Source organism: Nomascus leucogenys, chromosome 22a (genome assembly GCF_006542625.1).
Source record: "Nomascus leucogenys isolate Asia chromosome 22a, Asia_NLE_v1, whole genome shotgun sequence".
NCBI lineage: Eukaryota > Metazoa > Chordata > Mammalia > Primates > Hylobatidae > Nomascus > Nomascus leucogenys.
This window is the reverse complement of record NC_044402.1, coordinates 83,360,973-83,379,938: the sequence shown is the minus strand read 5'-3', so window position 1 is coordinate 83,379,938 and position 18,966 is coordinate 83,360,973. Positions and strand designations below refer to the sequence as shown.

General features: G+C 34.9%; 1 protein-coding gene across 4 annotated transcripts in view; it reads left to right on the top strand.

Annotated features, from left to right (window-relative positions):
* NCKAP1 (NCK associated protein 1) overlaps nucleotides 1-18,726 on the top strand; it is a 117,918-nt gene extending 99,192 nt beyond the window's left edge. For all 4 annotated transcript variants that reach the window (XM_003253818.3, XM_030804257.1, XM_003253817.3 and 1 more), the window contains 7 exons: nucleotides 5,275-5,357; nucleotides 5,808-5,888; nucleotides 9,823-9,916; nucleotides 11,677-11,793; nucleotides 12,335-12,444; nucleotides 16,706-16,795; nucleotides 17,796-18,726. In XM_003253818.3, the coding sequence (XP_003253866.1) occupies nucleotides 5,275-5,357; nucleotides 5,808-5,888; nucleotides 9,823-9,916; nucleotides 11,677-11,793; nucleotides 12,335-12,444; nucleotides 16,706-16,795; nucleotides 17,796-17,912 (692 nt within the window). In that variant the 3' untranslated portion in view covers nucleotides 17,913-18,726. The remainder of the gene's footprint in view (nucleotides 1-5,274; nucleotides 5,358-5,807; nucleotides 5,889-9,822; nucleotides 9,917-11,676; nucleotides 11,794-12,334; nucleotides 12,445-16,705; nucleotides 16,796-17,795) is intronic.
* Nucleotides 18,727-18,966: the final 240 nt, after the last annotated feature.

The following is an 18,966-nucleotide window of genomic DNA, read 5'->3' as shown; positions in this document are numbered from 1 at the left end:
ATAGCACCATTGCACTACAGCCTGGGTGACAAGAGCAAAACTGTATTTCAAAGAAAAAAAAAATGGAGCTGTATACCAAAAGGAAAAGAAAAGGTCATTTTTATTATATGATACTTTAAAAAACAAAAAAAAAATAGACTTGATAGCATTATAGGGAGAAGGAGTACGAATAAGTAGGAAATTACTTTTTAAAACTCTCCTCATCTTTCTTTTGTTATTGTACATTGGTTTACTAGCTTATATTTTCTACTCCTTTATTCTTATTATTTTTGTTTTTTTCATGTTTTAATACTCCCATTTTTTAATACTCATTTGACAACCCCATTGGCCTTAACCCTATTTACTTTCCTACTAACAATCTTTTGACTGTACCATCTAGTTAGAAGCAAATAATCCACTGCAGTGTTCAATACTTTATTTAACTCTCATTTGTGGAATTGAAACAATGGAATTTGGTAAAATTCCAAACAGAATTTGTAAGTTTTCAAAATAAAATTCATAGTCGTTTGTCAAGATTCTGCTTACTTGAATTTTGTGTGTAATAGTTAGTGGTGACTCATTACCTCTAACTCATTGGCCATTTTGGAATTGGCCAAAACCAAAATCTAAATTGTTGAATATTAATGACCCATATATATCAAATTTGTCTTTAAATATAATTTATTAAGTCTTTTCTATAATTTGGAAAAAGAAAAGATTCACTTGAGAGTGACTTATTTAGGAGAGTAGAGAGAACTATTTTTTCAGCAATTGAACTGTTTTCCAAAACATTCTTTTTTTTTTATTTTTGTGCTTCCTTCTCCCCATGTCCATATCCAGAAGTCAATGTGTTTTTGAAGTTTTTCACAGTCAACAAGCACATTCTTTTTAAAAGATAAAGCATTATGATTTATTAAAAGTAGGTCTGAATTGGGAGGCAATCTGGAATTTATTACTTTATTTTTATTTTATTTTATCTATCTTTATTTTTTAATTTTTTGACATGGAGCGTTGCTCTGGCACCCAGGCTGGAGTGTGATGACACAACCTCAGCTCACTGCAACCTCCACCTCCTGGTTCAACCAATTCTCCTGCATCAGCCTCCCAAGTAACTAGGACTACAGGCATGCACTACCACACTCAGCTAATTTTTGTATTTTTAGTGATGGGGTTTCACAGTGTTGTCCAGGCTGGTCTCGAACTCCTGACCTCAAGTGATCCACCCACCTCAACCTCCTAGAGTGTTGGGATTACAGGCGTGAGCCACCGTGCCTGGCCTTATTATCCGTTTTAAGACTTCTGTGTGACTTGGGCAAATCTCCTTATGTCTCTGTTTCATATTTTTTTATTCTCTGACTTTATGTTTCCTGGGACTAGGTTCATTGCTTTACTGACTCCCTGATTCCAGACTAAAAATATTTCTAGTTTTCCTACAGCAATTTTTTCTTTTGAAAACTCATTCTATTCACTTATACCTTTCTGCCATCGTCTACAAACCTATAAGTTGCCTCTGAAGATCTTTACTTTAGCAGTACTTTAGATGTTATTATTTCCTGAAATTATTCCACCAGTAAAAATCTTGAACTTTGAAATTCAACTCTCAGATCATAGCCATGTCTTCTAGCTCTCCCATTCCTTTGCACCGATTGAACTCCTTGTTCTAGCTCATTGAAACTTTCATGCCTCTCAGCTTTCCTGATCACCTATTCCTGGCTTTATGTATTTTATCCATTCTGGACTATGAAATTTGGTTAGTGTATTCTCCCTTATGCTGCCATACCCTTGAGTTTTTGCTACATTCATTCCCACAAAGCAGTTTTCCTGATCCCTAGAAAGTCTCCTGCACCCTGAAAGCCAAGTACTGCTTGTGAAATAACACTTTTTAAGTCTGTTGTTAAACTGGCCTCTTTTTCATCTTACCACCTGTCTTACTTTGAAACTTTTTCACTAGTTTGTATGCACTGTTTGATCGTCCCACCTGTCCACTCTTGGTATGCTGTAATATGTCCACTTTCCTGAAACCTTTCTGAAAGGTTGGTGACTACTCATTTGCAAGATTTGGTGCTTTTTCCTCAACTCTCATTCTGTTTATTTCTCCGTAGTGTTTATCTCTTTTATTCTCCTTTTTATTAAAGCTTTATTTTCTTTATTTGCCAATACTTTTATCTCTACTCTTCCTCGTTTTTGCAGGTTCATCTTTTACGTAGTGTCAGTTTGTGATATCTTACTCTTCCGTTTTTACTCTGCAATCCTATTGGAAAAATTGTATCCCAAATTTTCTCTTCCCTTATCCAATATTTATCTTCAGCCTTAACTCTCTTCTGTTGATCTCCAGATGTTTAATACCAAGTACTAGTTTGACCGGGGCTTCTCAAAGTATAACCATGTAACAGCACCACCTGGGCATTTGTTAAGCATGTAAATTTTTGGGCCCCACCTCAGACCTGCTGACTCAGATCTCTGGGGCTGAGGCCCAGCAGTCTGTGTTTTAACAAGTCCTCGGGGTCATTTGAAATCATACAAAAGTTTAGAAACATTGTGTTAAATATTTTCAGCTATATGACCCACAGGTTTTTCACAACATCCCTGGAATGGGAAGTATCTCTTCCATGGCAGGTATAAATAGGTGGGGAGAAAAAACCTGATGTTTTCTTTATTGACTATTTTGTTACCTCTCTCACCATCTATCCAGTGACTCACACTGGAAAACTTGGGCATCCTCTCTGATTCTTTCACTCCTCATATTCCGTGTGCAGTAGCTATGTCTTATAGATGAGAGTTTACAAATTGGTATGTCACATTTGGTCCAAAGGTATACATTGTTTGGCCCTATACTACATTAATTTTTTTTTTATTTAGGTCATTATTTTTAAAGTGGGAAGAGTCATTTCTAAACAGAATTCTTTTCATATAACTCTTCATATTTTGAAAACCCTGAACAACACCCTCATTGCTTGAAGGATACAGTATAAACTCCTTAGCATGACATTCAAAAGCTATTATTTGGATTAATGAAATAATTGACCGGCATTACTTCTCTTCCTGTCCCCCACTACCTATTTGTTTGCCTGGTCCAAGACCCACATAGCCTCTGTTCTAGAGTTAGTTCCTTAGGAAGTTAGTGGATGTTATGTGGGGTGAAGGGAAGTGCCAGTGGTCAAATGGTTTGGCAAATAATCCATTACACAATACATTAAGCAGTGCTTCTTACTGTGAAGTATCTTAGAACTTTTAATGTGTCATTATTGTACACATTCAAGGTGAAGTTGTAGGGTATAGTCTTTGAGAACTTGATTAATTTCTGGGTAATATACTTTGGAAAATATATGGCTATATCACACTGAATCTTCTCTGATTCTTCACTTTATTCTCTGTCATTCCTTTTTCTGAATTTGTTACTGCTTTATTTTCTGGACTGGAAGGCTTTTTTCTTCTTAATCCCCCTTTATGCCCAACTTGGATAACATTTCTCAGAGAAATCTTTTCTTTCACCATCATTTCTTCTCTGGGTATTAGCAATTTCCTAGTCTCTCTCTCTTTTTTTCTTTTGAGGTGGCATCTCACTCTGTCGCCCAGGCTGGAATGCAGTGGGGCAGGGCAGTCTTGGCTCACCGCAGCCTCCGCCTCCTGGGTTCAGGCGATTCTCCTGCCTCAGTCTCCCGAGTAGCTGGGACTATAAGCATGTGCCACCAGGCTTGGCTAATTTTTGGATGTTTAGTAGGGTCGGGGTTTCACCATGTTGCCCAGGCTGGTCTTCAACTCCTGACCTCAAATGATCCACCCGCCTCAGCCACCCGACCTAGTCTCATCTTGAATTACCATTTAATTGAATATCTGCTGGTCATCTGGGTATCAGACACTGTGCTGAGTGCTACAGGTAGATGAAAAGATTAAGAGTAGTTCCTGCTCACATGGAATTTTTAATAAATTTGCGCCTTACGTCATTTTGTTAACATGACTTTTAATTCGTATTTGGCTTATATTAGGCCTATTTGTATGGTTTAGTAAAAGATGATATGGTCAAAGTTTAAACAAGCTACACAGAAGGTAGAAAGTCAAAAATAAAACACTTCTCTCTATTCCTACTCCTCAACTAGTAACTTTAACAGTTACTGTAGTATATACATCTCTTTCCAGAAATTTGTTATGTATATACAAATATAGGTCTGTATATATATCTTTTTTAGTTTACTTAAATGGAATTATATTTCTTAGTTTTCATGACAGCCCATTTAGATCGTCTGCTATTTGAGGTTTAGATCATTATTCTGTTTATATTTCTTCTTTTACTACACAGTGTAAGCCTTTGTATATGGCATGCAATAAATGTTTGTTTTGGCTTTATAAAATGTGAAGGTATTGAACCATCATATTGACCCTTCCAATCCTACTTTGTTAACAGAGTTTTATTTTTTTTTAGAGATGGGGTCTTGCTCCTTTACCCAGGCTGATGTGCAGTGGCATGATCACTGCAACCTCTAATTCCTGAACTCAGAGGCTCCTCCCATCTTAGCCTCCTGAGTACTAGGACCACAGGCTCATGCCCCCACACCCGACTGATTTTTTTTATTTTTTGTAGAGACAGGGTCTTGCTGTGTTGCCCAGGCTGCTTGTGAACTCCTGGGCTCAAGCAGTCTTCCTGGCTCAGCCTCCTAAAATGCTAGGATTACAGATGTGAACCACCATGCTCAGCCTTGAAAATCTATTAACCATTTTTAGAATAATGTTCTCTAACCAATATGTAAGTGATCAAATCTGTTCAGCTTCAGCAAACTGGTCCTGCCAAAACTGCTTGTGTTCTCAACAGGCATTTTTTGTTTCTTAACTCAAGACCTTAACAATTTAAGAATTTAGCACTGCTGAGTTCCTGGGCCGCTTGAGGATTTAACTCCTGTTCACTCTGATCAGCTTCTTTCTCACCTAGTCTCTCTTCCCTTCTTTCTGCCCCTACCTTTTCTGAAATAGGGTTTCAGAAGGTGGTAATATAATTTATATAAAGTTATATTATAAATATAATTTATAGTTAGCTACTTGTGAACCATCTAACCCATTTAAAAGAACACAATGTACTCCATTTGATGGAAACTATAGTTACTTAAAAGTTTAACCAGTTTAAATATCAGCTATCAATATCTTTCTCTCTTTAATCATTATTGTAATCAAATTACTGTTAATTGTGCCTTTTATCATGGGAATTTTATTACTTTAATAAATTTAGATTTTTTTTTCCAAGGTTAAGAAAGAATCCAGTTCACACTTTTTTATTCTCTTCTCCTTCTGTTTCTTTGAATTTAGCTGTTGACAGTGTCTTGAAGAGGATGACAATAATTGGTGTAATTTTATCCTTCCGATCATTGGCACAAGAAGCACTTAGAGATGTAAGAAACCATTAGAAGTAGATACTCAGTATCCAAACAATCCCTTTTAATTTCTCAGAAATTTAAAGTTATGTTTCAGATTCATACTTAGCAATTATATAATTAAAATTCCAGTTTTAGTAGTTACAGAAAATAACGTACATAAAATTAGTTATTTAAGCTCATTTTTTGTTTTGGTACTGCTACTTGGAGAGTATAACTTGCGTGGTTATTGCACTACTTTTTCAGTGCTCTTCGTTATCAGTATTTTCAATTTTGACTATACTGGCTTTAATTGAATAATTTTGAATGCATTTAATTTTCATATGTCTTGAAATTTTTGAAAAATCACTGAAAGATAAAGTACAATAATTTTTATGAAAACTAAAATTAATCAATTGGTAATATTTTGTAAGTTTAGGGGTTGGCATTGAAAAATAATTCTGTATTCTTATTTGTTATCCTGCCTAGGTCTTATCCTACCATATTCCTTTTCTTGTAAGTTCAATTGAAGATTTTAAGGATCACATTCCAAGGGAAACCGATATGAAGGTAATAATATCATTTATAGTTGGGGTTTACAGTCTCTAAAGTGAAATATTTAAATTACATATGCAATAAAATGTAATAAATCCTAAACTACTATAAAGTTTCTGTTTTAGAGTGGTTAGTTAGCATGCTTGCCTTTGTAATTGAATCTTTGAGAGCTCAGCACCAAAATACTACCTAGGCATTTTGAAAGTCAGTCTTCTTTGATCACCTATAGCAATGCAAAATTGACTAAAAATAGATTTTTTTTCCTTAAATGGATAGCTGTTTATACGTGTTGATAAAGAAAATTAAGAAAGATGAGGTGGCCAGGCACAGTGGCTCACGCCTGTAATCCCAGCACTTTGGGGGGCCAAGGCCGGCGGATCATGAGGTCAGGAGATCGAGACCATCCTGGCTAACACGGTGAAACCCCATCTCTACTAAAAATACAAAAAAAAAAAAAAATTAGCCGGGCATGGTGGCGGGCACCTGTAGTCCCAGCTACTCGGGAGGCTGAGACAGGAGAATGGCGTGAACCTGGGAGGCAGAGCTTGTAATGAGCCGAGACCTTGCCACTGCACTCCAGCCTGGGCAACAGAGTGAGACTGCGTCTCAAAAAAAAGAAAGATGAGGCAATGAAATAATAGTCGTTTTAAATACAATGAAATTCAATAAGTTTAAAATAGATGTTAAGTCATTTCTTATAAAAGGATGTAATTGTAGGCTGTAATTTTAAGATTTTTAGTATTCTATTATATGTAATATATATATAAAACAGCAGGTTGGTAGCCTTCTGTGAGCTTACAGTTTTTGTTTTGAAAATCTATTGAGCCATGAAATCCAACTATTGATCTAATCCTAGTAATGATTGACCAGTGGTTATACATCTAGTAAGTGTTATATCAGGGCTCACATTTGTGTTTTCTAAGCCGACACATTTCTTAGAGAGACTGTTTCTGTTTCACATATCTTGAAAAACACCGAGTGAAAAAAATAATATCTAAACTCCTTTGTATGACACCAAGACTCTTCTAAAATTGGTGCCATTCAGGCTGGGCATGGTGGCTCAAGACTCTAATCCCAGCACTTTGGGAGGCCGAGGTGGGCGGATCACCTGAGCAAGGTGGGTGGATCACCTGAGGTCAGGAGTTCGAGACCAGCCCGACCAACATGAAGAAACCCCATCTCTACTAAAAATACAAAATTAGCTGGGCATGGCAGTGCATGCCTGTAATCCCAGCTACTCGGGAGGCTGAGGCAGGAGAATCTCTTGAACTCAGGAGGTGCAGGCTGTGGTGAGCTGAGATTGTGCCATTGCACTCCAGCCTGGGCAACAGGAGCAAAACTCCCATCTCAAAAAAAAAAAAAAAAAAAAAAATTGGTGCCACTCAAACTTTTTGAGGCTTATCTTCTACCACTTCTTTCTTCCTTCTCTCACTCTGTTTCTTACTGTCCCTCTTTTTATATGGTATTCTGTGAGCTAACTAGATCTTTCTGTTGCATTCTCACATCTATCTGTTTTACCTTCTAATTTATTCTACTTGAAAATACCAACCTTTTTTCTTTCTGCCTTTTGAAATCCTGCCTGTATTTTAAGGCCTGATTTGATTGCCATTTTCTAAGAACCATTCCTAGATTCTCCAGTGATAAAGAACTTCTTTTTTCTTAGTGTTATCAGAGAACTTGTTTATCTCCTGTGGAGCTGAATATAATCTGCCTTGTATTATAATTATATTTTTCTACTTATATTTGTACCAAATGGTATATATCTTGAAGACCCAGACTTTGTTTTTTTGGTGTTGTTGCTATTGTTTCTCTTACAGTGTTTTGTGCAGAATAAACATTTGAGATCAGTGATTGTCTTGTGATTCTGTGATTGAAAACTATGTACAAATAGCTCAAAATGATTTCCTAAGTGGAAACACTACAGAAAAAATAAAGTTAAGGAGACAAAACTAATCAGTTCTTGAGAAGACACTGATGTGCAGAATTATAAGAATTCTAATTAATATTCTGAGCAACCATTCAATTTTCACCTGACATAATCATGTTTAGTTTCCAGCAAACTTTCGATAGAACTTAACTTTAAAAAAAAAAAAAGTTTTTAAACAGCTTTATTGAGTTATAATTCACCTATCAGAAAATTTACTCATTTATAATGCACAATTCAGTGGTTTTTAGTGTAGTGACAGAGTTTTTCAACCATCACCACAGTCAATTTTAGAACATTTTCATCATCCCCAAAAAGAAGCCTTGTACCCATTAGCAGTCACTCCCCATTCCACTTCTTCTCCCCCACCCCCAGCCCTAGGCAACGACTAATCTACTTCCTGTTTAAATTAGCCTACTTTGGACACTTACATAAATGGTCATGTGTAGTCTTCTGTTACTGGCTTCTTTCACTTAGCATATTTTCAGGATTCATACATATTACGGCACATATCAGTACTTTAATGATTGTTGAATAATGTTTCATTGTATGGATATACAACATTTTGTTTATTCACATCAATTGATGGACATCTGGGTTGTTTTCACTTCTTAGCTATTAGAAACACTGCTACTGTGAACATCCGTGTACAAGTTTTTATGTGTGAACGTGTATTATTTCTCTTGAGTATATACCAGGAGAGAATTGCTGGGTCCTATGAAAACTGTATGTTTAGCTTTTTGAGGAACTGCTAAACTGTTTTCAAATTGGGTGTGTCATTTTGCATTCCTACCAGCATTGTATGAGGGTTTCACTTTTTCTGCGTCTTCGCTAATACTTGTAATTGTCTGTGTTCTTAATCATAGCCATCTAGTGAGTGTGAAGTGGCATTTCATTGTTTATATTTGCATTTTCCTGATGGCAAATTATGTTGAACATGTTTTCATGTTTACTGGTTATTGCTGTGTCTTCTTTGGAGAAATAACTATTCAAAGCCTTTGACATTTTAAATTGGGTTGTCTTTTTCTGTTTGTGAGTTCTTCATATACTTTGGATACAAGTCCATTAACAGATTCATGATTTGCAAATCTTTTCTCTAATTCTATATAGGTTGGTGGTGTCTTTTAGTTTTAATGAAGTCCATTTTATCTGTTTTTGGGGGTTTGTTTGTGCTTTTGGTGTCAATCTAAGAAACCATTGCCTAATGCAGTGTCATGATGATTTGTGCCTGTATTTTTTTCTAAGCATTTTACAGTTTTAGCTCTTACATTTAGGTTTATGATTCATTTTGAGTTAATTTTTGTGTGTGAAGTGAGTAATAGATTACAAACATTTTAATCTAGAACTTAATCCCTGCCATGTTCCCAGTTTTTCTAAGCTATACTATTTTACTTCATATTTTATACTAAGGTTTTTTGTCACAATATCAGAGGTAACCAGTTATATAGATAGTTTTCTTCTGAGGTTATTGAGCAATCAGAATGCCTTGAATATTTGAAATCTATGTGTGATACAGAAAAATTACTTTCGTTATTAGAAATTCCCTTATCAGATTTTTAAATGAATACTCCTTTAAAAACCTATTATAAGTAATTTGCTATATTTATAGATACGATATGATTAGACATTGAACCACTATAATTTTTCATTAAACTACTATGGACATAAACACAGGTCTAGTAATATTGATTCACTTTCTTCATTTATTCATCTTTTCTGACTTGATATTTTATATTCATGCTTCCAAGCAAAGTGATAACTTTAGAATTATCCTGTTGGAATGTGCCACAGAAAGTATACAAGTTTTGTTTGGCCTAGCAGTATGTAGTTAGAACCAGCAACACCTCACAGTATTCAGCCTACATTGAATCAGTTGTTCAGTATACTTAGTTATGCTGTAGTTTCTGCTTCAGCCAAGTTTCCTAAATTCTCTGGTGTTCTTCTAGGCAGACACTAATAAACAGTGAGCTTTCTCAGAAATTTGTTAGACTGTTTATTGCTCTGTAATTCTTTTGTTTTTATCAGGTTGCAATGAATGTGTATGAGTTATCATCAGCTGCCGGATTACCTTGTGAGATTGATCCTGCATTGGTCGTAGCTCTTTCTTCACAAAAATCGGGTAAAATGCATTAGTAAATATTTAATACTCTTAGTTAAAGTTACCAGGGCAGCATAGGTATAGGTATGATATTTAACCATATATTCAAATGCCTGCTTTGTGTTCAGCTTTTTTAATTTGTTATTGTTATTGCTGGTACTTGGACTATATCAGTGCGTAAAACACAAACATCCCGCTTCTGGAACTTAAGATTGGATGAGATTACTGGGCCATTTAGTGTGTATAGATGCAGCAGTGAAGAGGATCCAGGTCTGAGCCTTGAGCCATTCTAAGATTTAAGAGCTCAGGGAGAAAAGGAAAAACCACCAAAAAAGAAATTTAGAGAAATTGAGAAGAAAGGACCAATGAAGTAGAAGAAAAACCAGGAAAGAGTAGCTTCCAGGAAGATAGAAAGGAAATGATGAGCTATGTAGAGTTAATTGGTGGTACTGACAAGATCACTGTCAGTGAGGTTTTATGGGCAAACGGCTGATTAGTGAGTAAGGGAGATTAAGGGAGAAGAGGAGGAAAAGGATTTGGAAATAACTATAAGACAACTCTCTCAAGGAGTTCTATTGTAAAGGGGAGCAAAGAAATAAAATCTCAGCAGCTGGAGGCAAGAGCAAAGTCAAGAGAAGGATTTTTTAAGATGGAGGAGATTATAGCATTTGTATGCTGATGGGAGATGGTCCAGTAGATAGCAAAAAATTGAGATCTAGAAAAGGGTATTCTGTTTTTATTGGACTAGAGTTATTCACCATCAAGAGTTTGTACAGTGTTATATAAAACATTTAGAAATTTTTAAGACCAGCCCTTAGAAATGCAGTACTCAGAATCCTGTAGATATTTCTTGATTTGTCTACAAAGTAAATACAGCATTTCATCTATTTCTACTACTGAAATGCCCCTTCTGTCCCCTTGAGGCAGCAGCATGGTGTTTGAGTTCATCAGTTTTTTTTTTTTTTTTCATTTAACAATGCTTTTTGTTTCCTCATTCATACAGTATATTACATTTAGTCACATGGATAATTATTACTTGATTTGCTACAGCTGTATTTTTTGTAGTCAACCAAATCTTTAAAACATATGGCAGCTTTTTTCTTACATTCAATTCTTAATTATATCTAATGGTGATTAGTAGCCTAAATAACCCACAATTTGAGTACATATCACAATAACTGTTTTAGAAAGGGTTATGTCTTGAAAGCTTTAGAGCAATGCTAGATATTTTTATTCATGACTAGTTTCTTCTGTCTTCTAAAATAGAGAAATTGAAAATCCATTCCACTTTCCACATTTATGTCTTTTAAATAGTAAATTTCAAATTATATTCATATCTCTTTCAAAAAGTAAGTTTTTTTGGTGATTTTGCAGAATAATATATTAGATAAATTTTCTAAATTGTTAATAGAACTGTCTCATAAAGTAATAATTCCTCATTAGTTTTCAATTAGGAAATTGTAGGATTGCAGTTATCCTAACTGTATTTTTTGTTCTATAATCTTACAGTTAAGATAAATAAAATCTTACCTTACTGTTTTATCAGACGTCCTTGAAATATGCCTAAGTAGTTGATAATAGTCAATTGTAATATAAACTGTTTCTACTTCATATTTTTATAACAAAATTGTGACCAATTCTATAGAATGCTAGTAAAATATTTTACTATTTCAAAAAAAAGTAAACCATTTTTAAAATAAAAATCTGTTTAGTTTAGATTATCAAATCTTAACTAATCTTGAAGAAATACCTTGATTTTATTCTTAATTTTTGTCCCTTAGAAAACATTAGTCCAGAAGAAGAGTATAAAATTGCCTGCCTTCTCATGGTGTTTGTGGCAGTTTCTTTGCCAACACTGGCCAGTAATGTGATGTCTCAGTACAGCCCTGCTATAGAAGGTAATAGTGGTTTAAAATTGTTTTGGCAATGGAAAAATCATGGGTTTTGGTATTTTATAATAAAATATGAGTTAAGTTTTGCCACTAACTGGCAGTGGAACATGGGGTAGTCTGTTTCCCTTTTCCTAAACTGCAGTTTCCTGATATATGGAATGTGTATAAGTAAGCTCATGTGTGCTTCGGTGAGGGAGTATCCAACTCATAGGATTATTTTAAGGATTGAATGATAAAATGTTGTAAAGCAGCTAAGCACTTCCTTTTTGTTTCCGAGCTACTATAAAAGTGATGTGTGATTTCTTTTAGATGTTTTCAGAAGTGTTTGCCTGTTTAACATATACACGATCGTTTGTTACTCTCCTGTTAACACTAGTTTTAAAAACGTCAGTATTCATGAAAGTCAAAGGAGAGCAAGTCTGGTCATGTCCCAACTCTACTCTTAATTATGCCACTATTTATGCAGGTTGTGAAGTCATTAAAGATTTGCCTTCTATGTATTATTTCGTATTTTGGGGTCTACACAACCCTATTTGCATTTTCTCAGGGCATTGCAACAACATACATTGCTTGGCCAAAGCCATCAACCAGATTGCTGCAGCTTTGTTTACAATTCACAAAGGAAGCATTGAAGACCGTCTTAAAGAATTTCTGGCGGTATGTATAACCAAATAACAAAACTCATCACATTTTATAAAGAAAACTAAAATTCACAACTATGAAATGTAAGAATAAATTCTCTTTATTTTTACATTTTATTTAGTGTCCTCTAATGGCATTTTGTTTTCAAATTATTTTCTCAGGTATATGAATTTCAGTCTCCCTTTATTTTTATTTGTTTATTTATTTTCTTTTTTTGGAGGGAGAAACAGGTGACGGTGGGGCATTAAAATCGAGGGGCAGTCCCTTCTTTCCCTTAGACTCGGAAGTCTCTTTCCCAACTCTAGAGCTCTGCAGTATGACCTTTTTTCCCTAAGCTGATGTTTGGACTGCCCTAGAAATTTTCCTAGGATTGAAAGAGAAAAAAACAAAGGAAAATTGAGGCCAAGAGAGAGGCTATTCCCTCTAAAAAGACATATTTTACTTTTTTTCCATTTCTTTGGAGAAAGACCATTAATGGTGATAAATTCATCATTAAAAATACTACTCTTGTAAATTTGTTTGAGTTCATTGTAGATTCTGGATATTAGCCCTTTGTCAGATGAGTAGGTTGCAAAAATTTTCTCCCATTCTGTAGGTTGTCTGTTCACTCTGATGGTAGTTTCCTTTGCTGTGCAGAAGCTCTTTAGTTTAATGAGATCCCATTTGTCAATTTTGGCTTTTGTTGCCATTGCTTTTGGTGTTTTAGACATGAAGTCCTTGCCCACGCCTATGTCCTGAATGGTATTGCCTAGGTTTTCTTGTAGGATTTTAATGGTTTTAGGTCTAACATTTAAGTCTTTAATCCATCTTGAATTAATTTTTGTATAAGGTGTAAGGAAGGGATCCGGTTTCAGCTTTCTACTATGGCTAGCCAGTTTTCCCAGCACCATTTATTAAATAGGGAATCTTTTCCCCATTTCTTGTTTTTATCAGGTTTGTCAAAGATCAGATAGTTGTAGATATGCGGCATTATTTCTGAGGACTCTGTTCTGTTCCATTGATCTATGTCTCTGTTGTGGTACCAGTACCATGCTGTTTTGGTTACTGTAGCCTTGTAGTATAGTTTGAAGTCAGGTAGCGTGATGCCTCCAGCTTTGTTCTTTTGGCTTAGGATTGACTTGGCGATGCGGGCTGTTTTTTGGTTCCATATGAACTTTAAAGTAGTTTTTTCCCACCGCATGTTCTCACTCATAAGTGGGAATTGAACAGTGAGAACTCATGGACACAGGAAGGGGAACATCACACTCCGGGGACTGTTGTGGGGTGGGGGAGGGGGGAGGGACAGCATTAGGAGATATACCTAATGCTAAATGACGAGTTAATGGGTGCAGCAAAACAACATGGCACATGGATACATATGTAACAAACCTGCACATTGTGCACATGTATGTACCCTAAAACCTAAAGTATAATAATAAAAAAGAAAAAAAGAAAAAAAAACTAAGATGATAATACTGACCAAGTATCAAAAGAATATATTCCTTGAATATAGTTTTCTAGTTTGTGAATAATTTCCCTGAACTGAGCTATTTATTATTGCTTATTATAAAAAAAAAAAGTAGTTTTCTCCAATTCTGTGAAGAAAGTCATTGGTAGCTTGATGGGGATGGCATTGAATCTATAAATTACCTTGGGCAGTATGGCCATTTTCACGATATTGATTCTTCCAACCCATGAGCATGGAATGTTCTTCCATTTGTTTGTATCCTCTTTTATTTCATTGAGCAGTGGTTTGTAGTTCTCCTTGAAGAGGTCCTTCACATCCCTTGTAAGTTGGATTCCTAGGTATTTTATTCTCTTTGAAGCAATTGTGAATGGGAGTTCACTCATGATTTGGCTCTCTGTTTGTCTGTGATTGGTGTACAAGAATGCTTGTGACTTTTGTACATTGATTTTGTATCCTGAGACTTTGCTGAAGTTGCTAATCAGCTTAAGGAGATTTTGGGCTGAGACGATGGGGTTTTCTAGATATACAATCATGTCATCTGCAAACAGGGACAATCTGACTTCCTCTTTTCCTAATTGAATACCCTTTATTTCCTTCTCCTGCCTGATTGCCCTGGCCAGAACTTCCAGCACTATGTTGAATAGGAGTGGTGAGAGAGGGCATCCCTGTCTTGTGCCCATTTTCAAAGGGAATGCTTCCAGTTTTTGCCCATTCAGTATGATATTGGCTGTGGGCTTGTCATAGTAGATAGCTGTTATTATTTTGAGATACGTCCCATCAATACCTAATTTATTGAGAGTTTTTAGCATGAAGGGTTGTTGAATTTTGTCAAAGGCCTTTTCTGCATCTATTGAGATAATCATGTGGTTTTTGTCTTTGGTTCTGTTTATACGCTGGATTACATTTATTGATTTGTGTATGTTGAACCAGACTTGCATCCCAGGGATGAAGCCCACTTGATCATGGTGTATAAGCTTTTCGATGTGCTGCTGGATTCGGTTTGCCAGTATTTTATTGAGGATTTTTGCATCAATGTTCATCAAGGATATTGGTCTGAAATTCTCTTTTTTGGTTATGTCTCTGCCAGGCTTTGATATCAGGACGATGCTGGCCTCATAAAATGTGTTAGGGAGTATTCCCTCTTTTTCTGTCAATTGGAATAGTTTCAGAAGGAATGGTACCAGTTCCTCCTTGTACCTCTGGTAGAATTCGGCTGTGAATCCATCAGGTCCTAAAACAAACAACCCCATCAAAAAGTGGGCGAAGGACATGAACAGACACTTCTCAAAAGAAGACATTTATGCAGCCAAAAAACATATGAAAAAATGCTCATCATCACTGGCCATCAGAGAAATGCAAATCAAAACCACAGTGAGATACCATCTCACACCAGTTAGAATGGCCATCATTCAAAAGTCAGGAAACAACAGGTGCTGGAGAGGATGTGGAGAAATAGGAACACTTTTACACTGTTGGTGGGACTGTAAACTAGTTCAACCATTGTGGAAGTCAGTGTGGCGATTCATCAGGGATCTAGAACTAGAAATACCATTTGACCCAGCCATCCCATTACTGGGTATATACCTAAAGGACTATAAATCATGCTGCTATAAAGACACATGCACACGTATGTTTATTGCGGCACTATTCACAATAGCAAAGAGTTGGAACCAACCCAAATGTCCAACAACGATAGACTGGATTAAGAAAATGTGGCACATATACACCATGGAATACTATGCAGCCATAAAAAATGATGAGTTCATGTCCTTTGTAGGGACGTGGATGAAACTGGAAACCATCATTCTCAGTAAACTATCGCAAGGACAAAAAACCAAACACCGCATGTTCTCACTCATAGGTGGGAATTGAACAATGAGAACTCATGGACACAGGAAGGGGAACATCACACTCCGGGGACTGTTGTTCGATGGGCGGTGGGGGGGGAGGGACAGCATTAGGAGATATACCTAATGCTAAATGACGAGTTAATAGGTGCAGCAAAACAACATGGCACATGGATACATATGTAACAAACCTGCACATTGTGCACATGTACCCTAAAACCTAAAGTGTAATAATAATAATTGAAAAAATACTACTCACTACCAAAAGAGAGGAGTGCTAAATGTAGCCTCATGAAACATGGTTTTTAGTTTCTCTGTCAATGTAGTTCTTTCTTTTCTTTATTAATATAACCTTTTCTGTATTTTATTTAAAGGAAGGATATACCATGGCATACTGAACTCTAGAATATTTACTTCTTTTTCAGTTGTAAATCCTGTCAGCTTTTTTAAAAAATAATTTTTAAATTACAAATGCAAATATAGTACTAACTTGAGGGGAAAATAACTTCTATTTCAAGGAAAGCCTATTAAAATAAAATTTAAGTGTTTCCATTTGCAAATAATTCCTTCACTCAGGGTTTAATGTCGTAATCTTACAGTGTTTCTGTGAAGTCAGATCCAGTGTGAAACTGTCTTCTTCCTTGGGAACTAAGAAATACAGTCAGTATAGATAATGGGATGGGATAAGAGAAAATAATTTGAATCATTTTAAAAAGCAGACTTGTTCTGAAAAAATCAGTTTTAAAGACCAATAAGAATATTTGATTACATTTATTATGTTAGTGTCTCTTTGTGCCTTAATTACTCTCTAAATTACTGCTTGAATGTAGGGTATCTAAGCTCATCTTATTATTTAATTGCTCATTATTTTATATTTAGCACTGAATGATTGAAATGTGTTGGAAGTTGAAGCATAGCTAAAATAAGTAACCGATGAACCTTTTATTAACAAACTCACTTTATGTGTATGTATACTTTTAAGCTTGCATCCTCCAGTCTACTGAAAATTGGCCAGGAGACAGATAAAACTACAACAAGAAATAGAGAATCAGTTTATTTACTGCTAGATATGGTAAGTCTCATTTTAATTTTTACTAACAATAAAAAAGTTCCAGTCATTCCTGAGAATCTTTTCTTGGCATCTTAGTCATTGAATACTTTTTTTGATCCCTGTTGTTCACTTCACGTAAGCCACACCTTTCTAAAATTTGCAGAGAAGACTGACATCACTCATATTTTATCATTTCGGTAATATCAGAAAATAACAAAATCAAAGATTAGCATTAACTATGGGTATTCTTTTATGATCAGTTTTTCAACCTGTTGGAAAACACTTAGGCCTTATATTTTTCTGGTGTATTGGTGTCACCTCTCTTCCAGTTTTCTGAGTTTTCTACATTCTAACTCTGTTCTGCCCATTTCTCATAATTTTCTGTAATTCTCTGTGCCTAGTCACTTCCCTCTCTGCAGTGTCTGTGAACCAGCTCTTGCTTGTTTCTACCATGTGGCTCTTTCCCCACTTAGAGTTATTTTCCTTATCTGCAGAAATCGGATTTATCCTAATGACTTAGCACACCCCGCAGCTCAAATCTTTTTCCAGATAGTCTTTCTTGATTACTTTGGCCTACATTAATCTTTCTTCTGTTTTGAATTCTTATAGAATTTACAGCTTTCCATTTAATTATAGTTGGTCTTATGTTTGGTTTTGCTTCCAAGCTTAGTCTTGGATTGCCGGGTAGAGTTGATGGTACAAAAAAAAAAATATTTTTGTATTGTCTTTTATTTCTGGCATATCAGTGAGGAAAATGAAAGTGCTCAATATATTCCTGTTGATTAAATAAATTTAATTGAAAAGTAGCACTTTTTAAACATTTTGATATACATTCACTGTGGCACATTTACATTTTAGATTAAGTAAAAGGAAAATAATATGTGTGTATTTCTAATAAGAACAATGTAGAAATTATGCCTTACTGGTTGTCAATAAATGTTCCCATTATAAATAACTTATAATTTTTGTTTATAAACAAGTTATAAATAACTTGTTTTGATGCATTTTTTGAATTTTACAGATTGTACAAGAATCCCCATTCCTTACAATGGATCTTTTGGAATCTTGTTTTCCTTATGTCTTGCTGAGAAATGCATACCACGCTGTCTACAAACAAAGTGTTACATCTTCTGCATAAAATTACCTACTTATTCAAGACAAGCACGCATTTTTGTTGCCTTGGTTTTACCTGTAGACTGTGGAACTATTTTACCTTAAGACCTGAAAAAGTTTTGTGGATTATAAATTTCTTTCATACGGTTGTATTTTCTCATCATTGGTTTCTTAATATGGTTGTACTACAGTATACTTGGTTGATTTAGGTTGCACATTCACAGAATTCACTGAGATTATTCCTATAATTTTAAAGTATCATTTATTTGAAAAACATACATTATCAACATGTTTTTGATATTTGATAATGAAAAAATCTTTGCTTGTTTATTTCTGAAAAAGAATTGTATTTAGTGATTATTTTAGATAGTGATATTATAGCATTCATCTGTGTGTAAATTATTTCATATAGGGAAGAGTTCTGATCTGTACCTATGGTTCTTACTGAAAACAAAATTGGATGTGCATTTCTGTGATGTTATGAATACATTTCTACTTTATTTTGAAACATTTGCCAAACTAAATACTATAACACTGTATAACATTTAAAAATGTTAAAGAACTGTTTAGTATTAGAAGCAGATCATTTCCCAAAATTCTAAAAACAGCAGCATATGTTGTTGCTTGTATAAAGCCTAGTGATAATTTTTAGACTAACTTCCATGGTGCCCTGTTGGCATTAGCACTACCATTGTACCCTGCTGTATAATAAACAATCTTAGACATTTATCAACTGTTGATACAAATGTTAGTCCCTAACCACTTTTTATATATGTTTTAAATTTTTGAAATTCAAGTGTACCTGCCATAACATAAAATAAACACTAGACTGTATCACACTTCGATTGATTTAAGATCCTTGGATATTCGTTCAATAATAAAAAAGTTTTTGTTTAAACTTAGTTTAAAATATAAAAAATAATGGTTTAGGAATGTCTAAGTACAGCATTCGATACCAGGTCAGCTATTACATGATTTGTTTAAATGTTTTGAAAAATATTTTATTGAATAAAATACCAAAATTAGAAAATAAAATTACACAGTACTTCTTAAAAATTAAGAACTTAAAGAAAACTTGT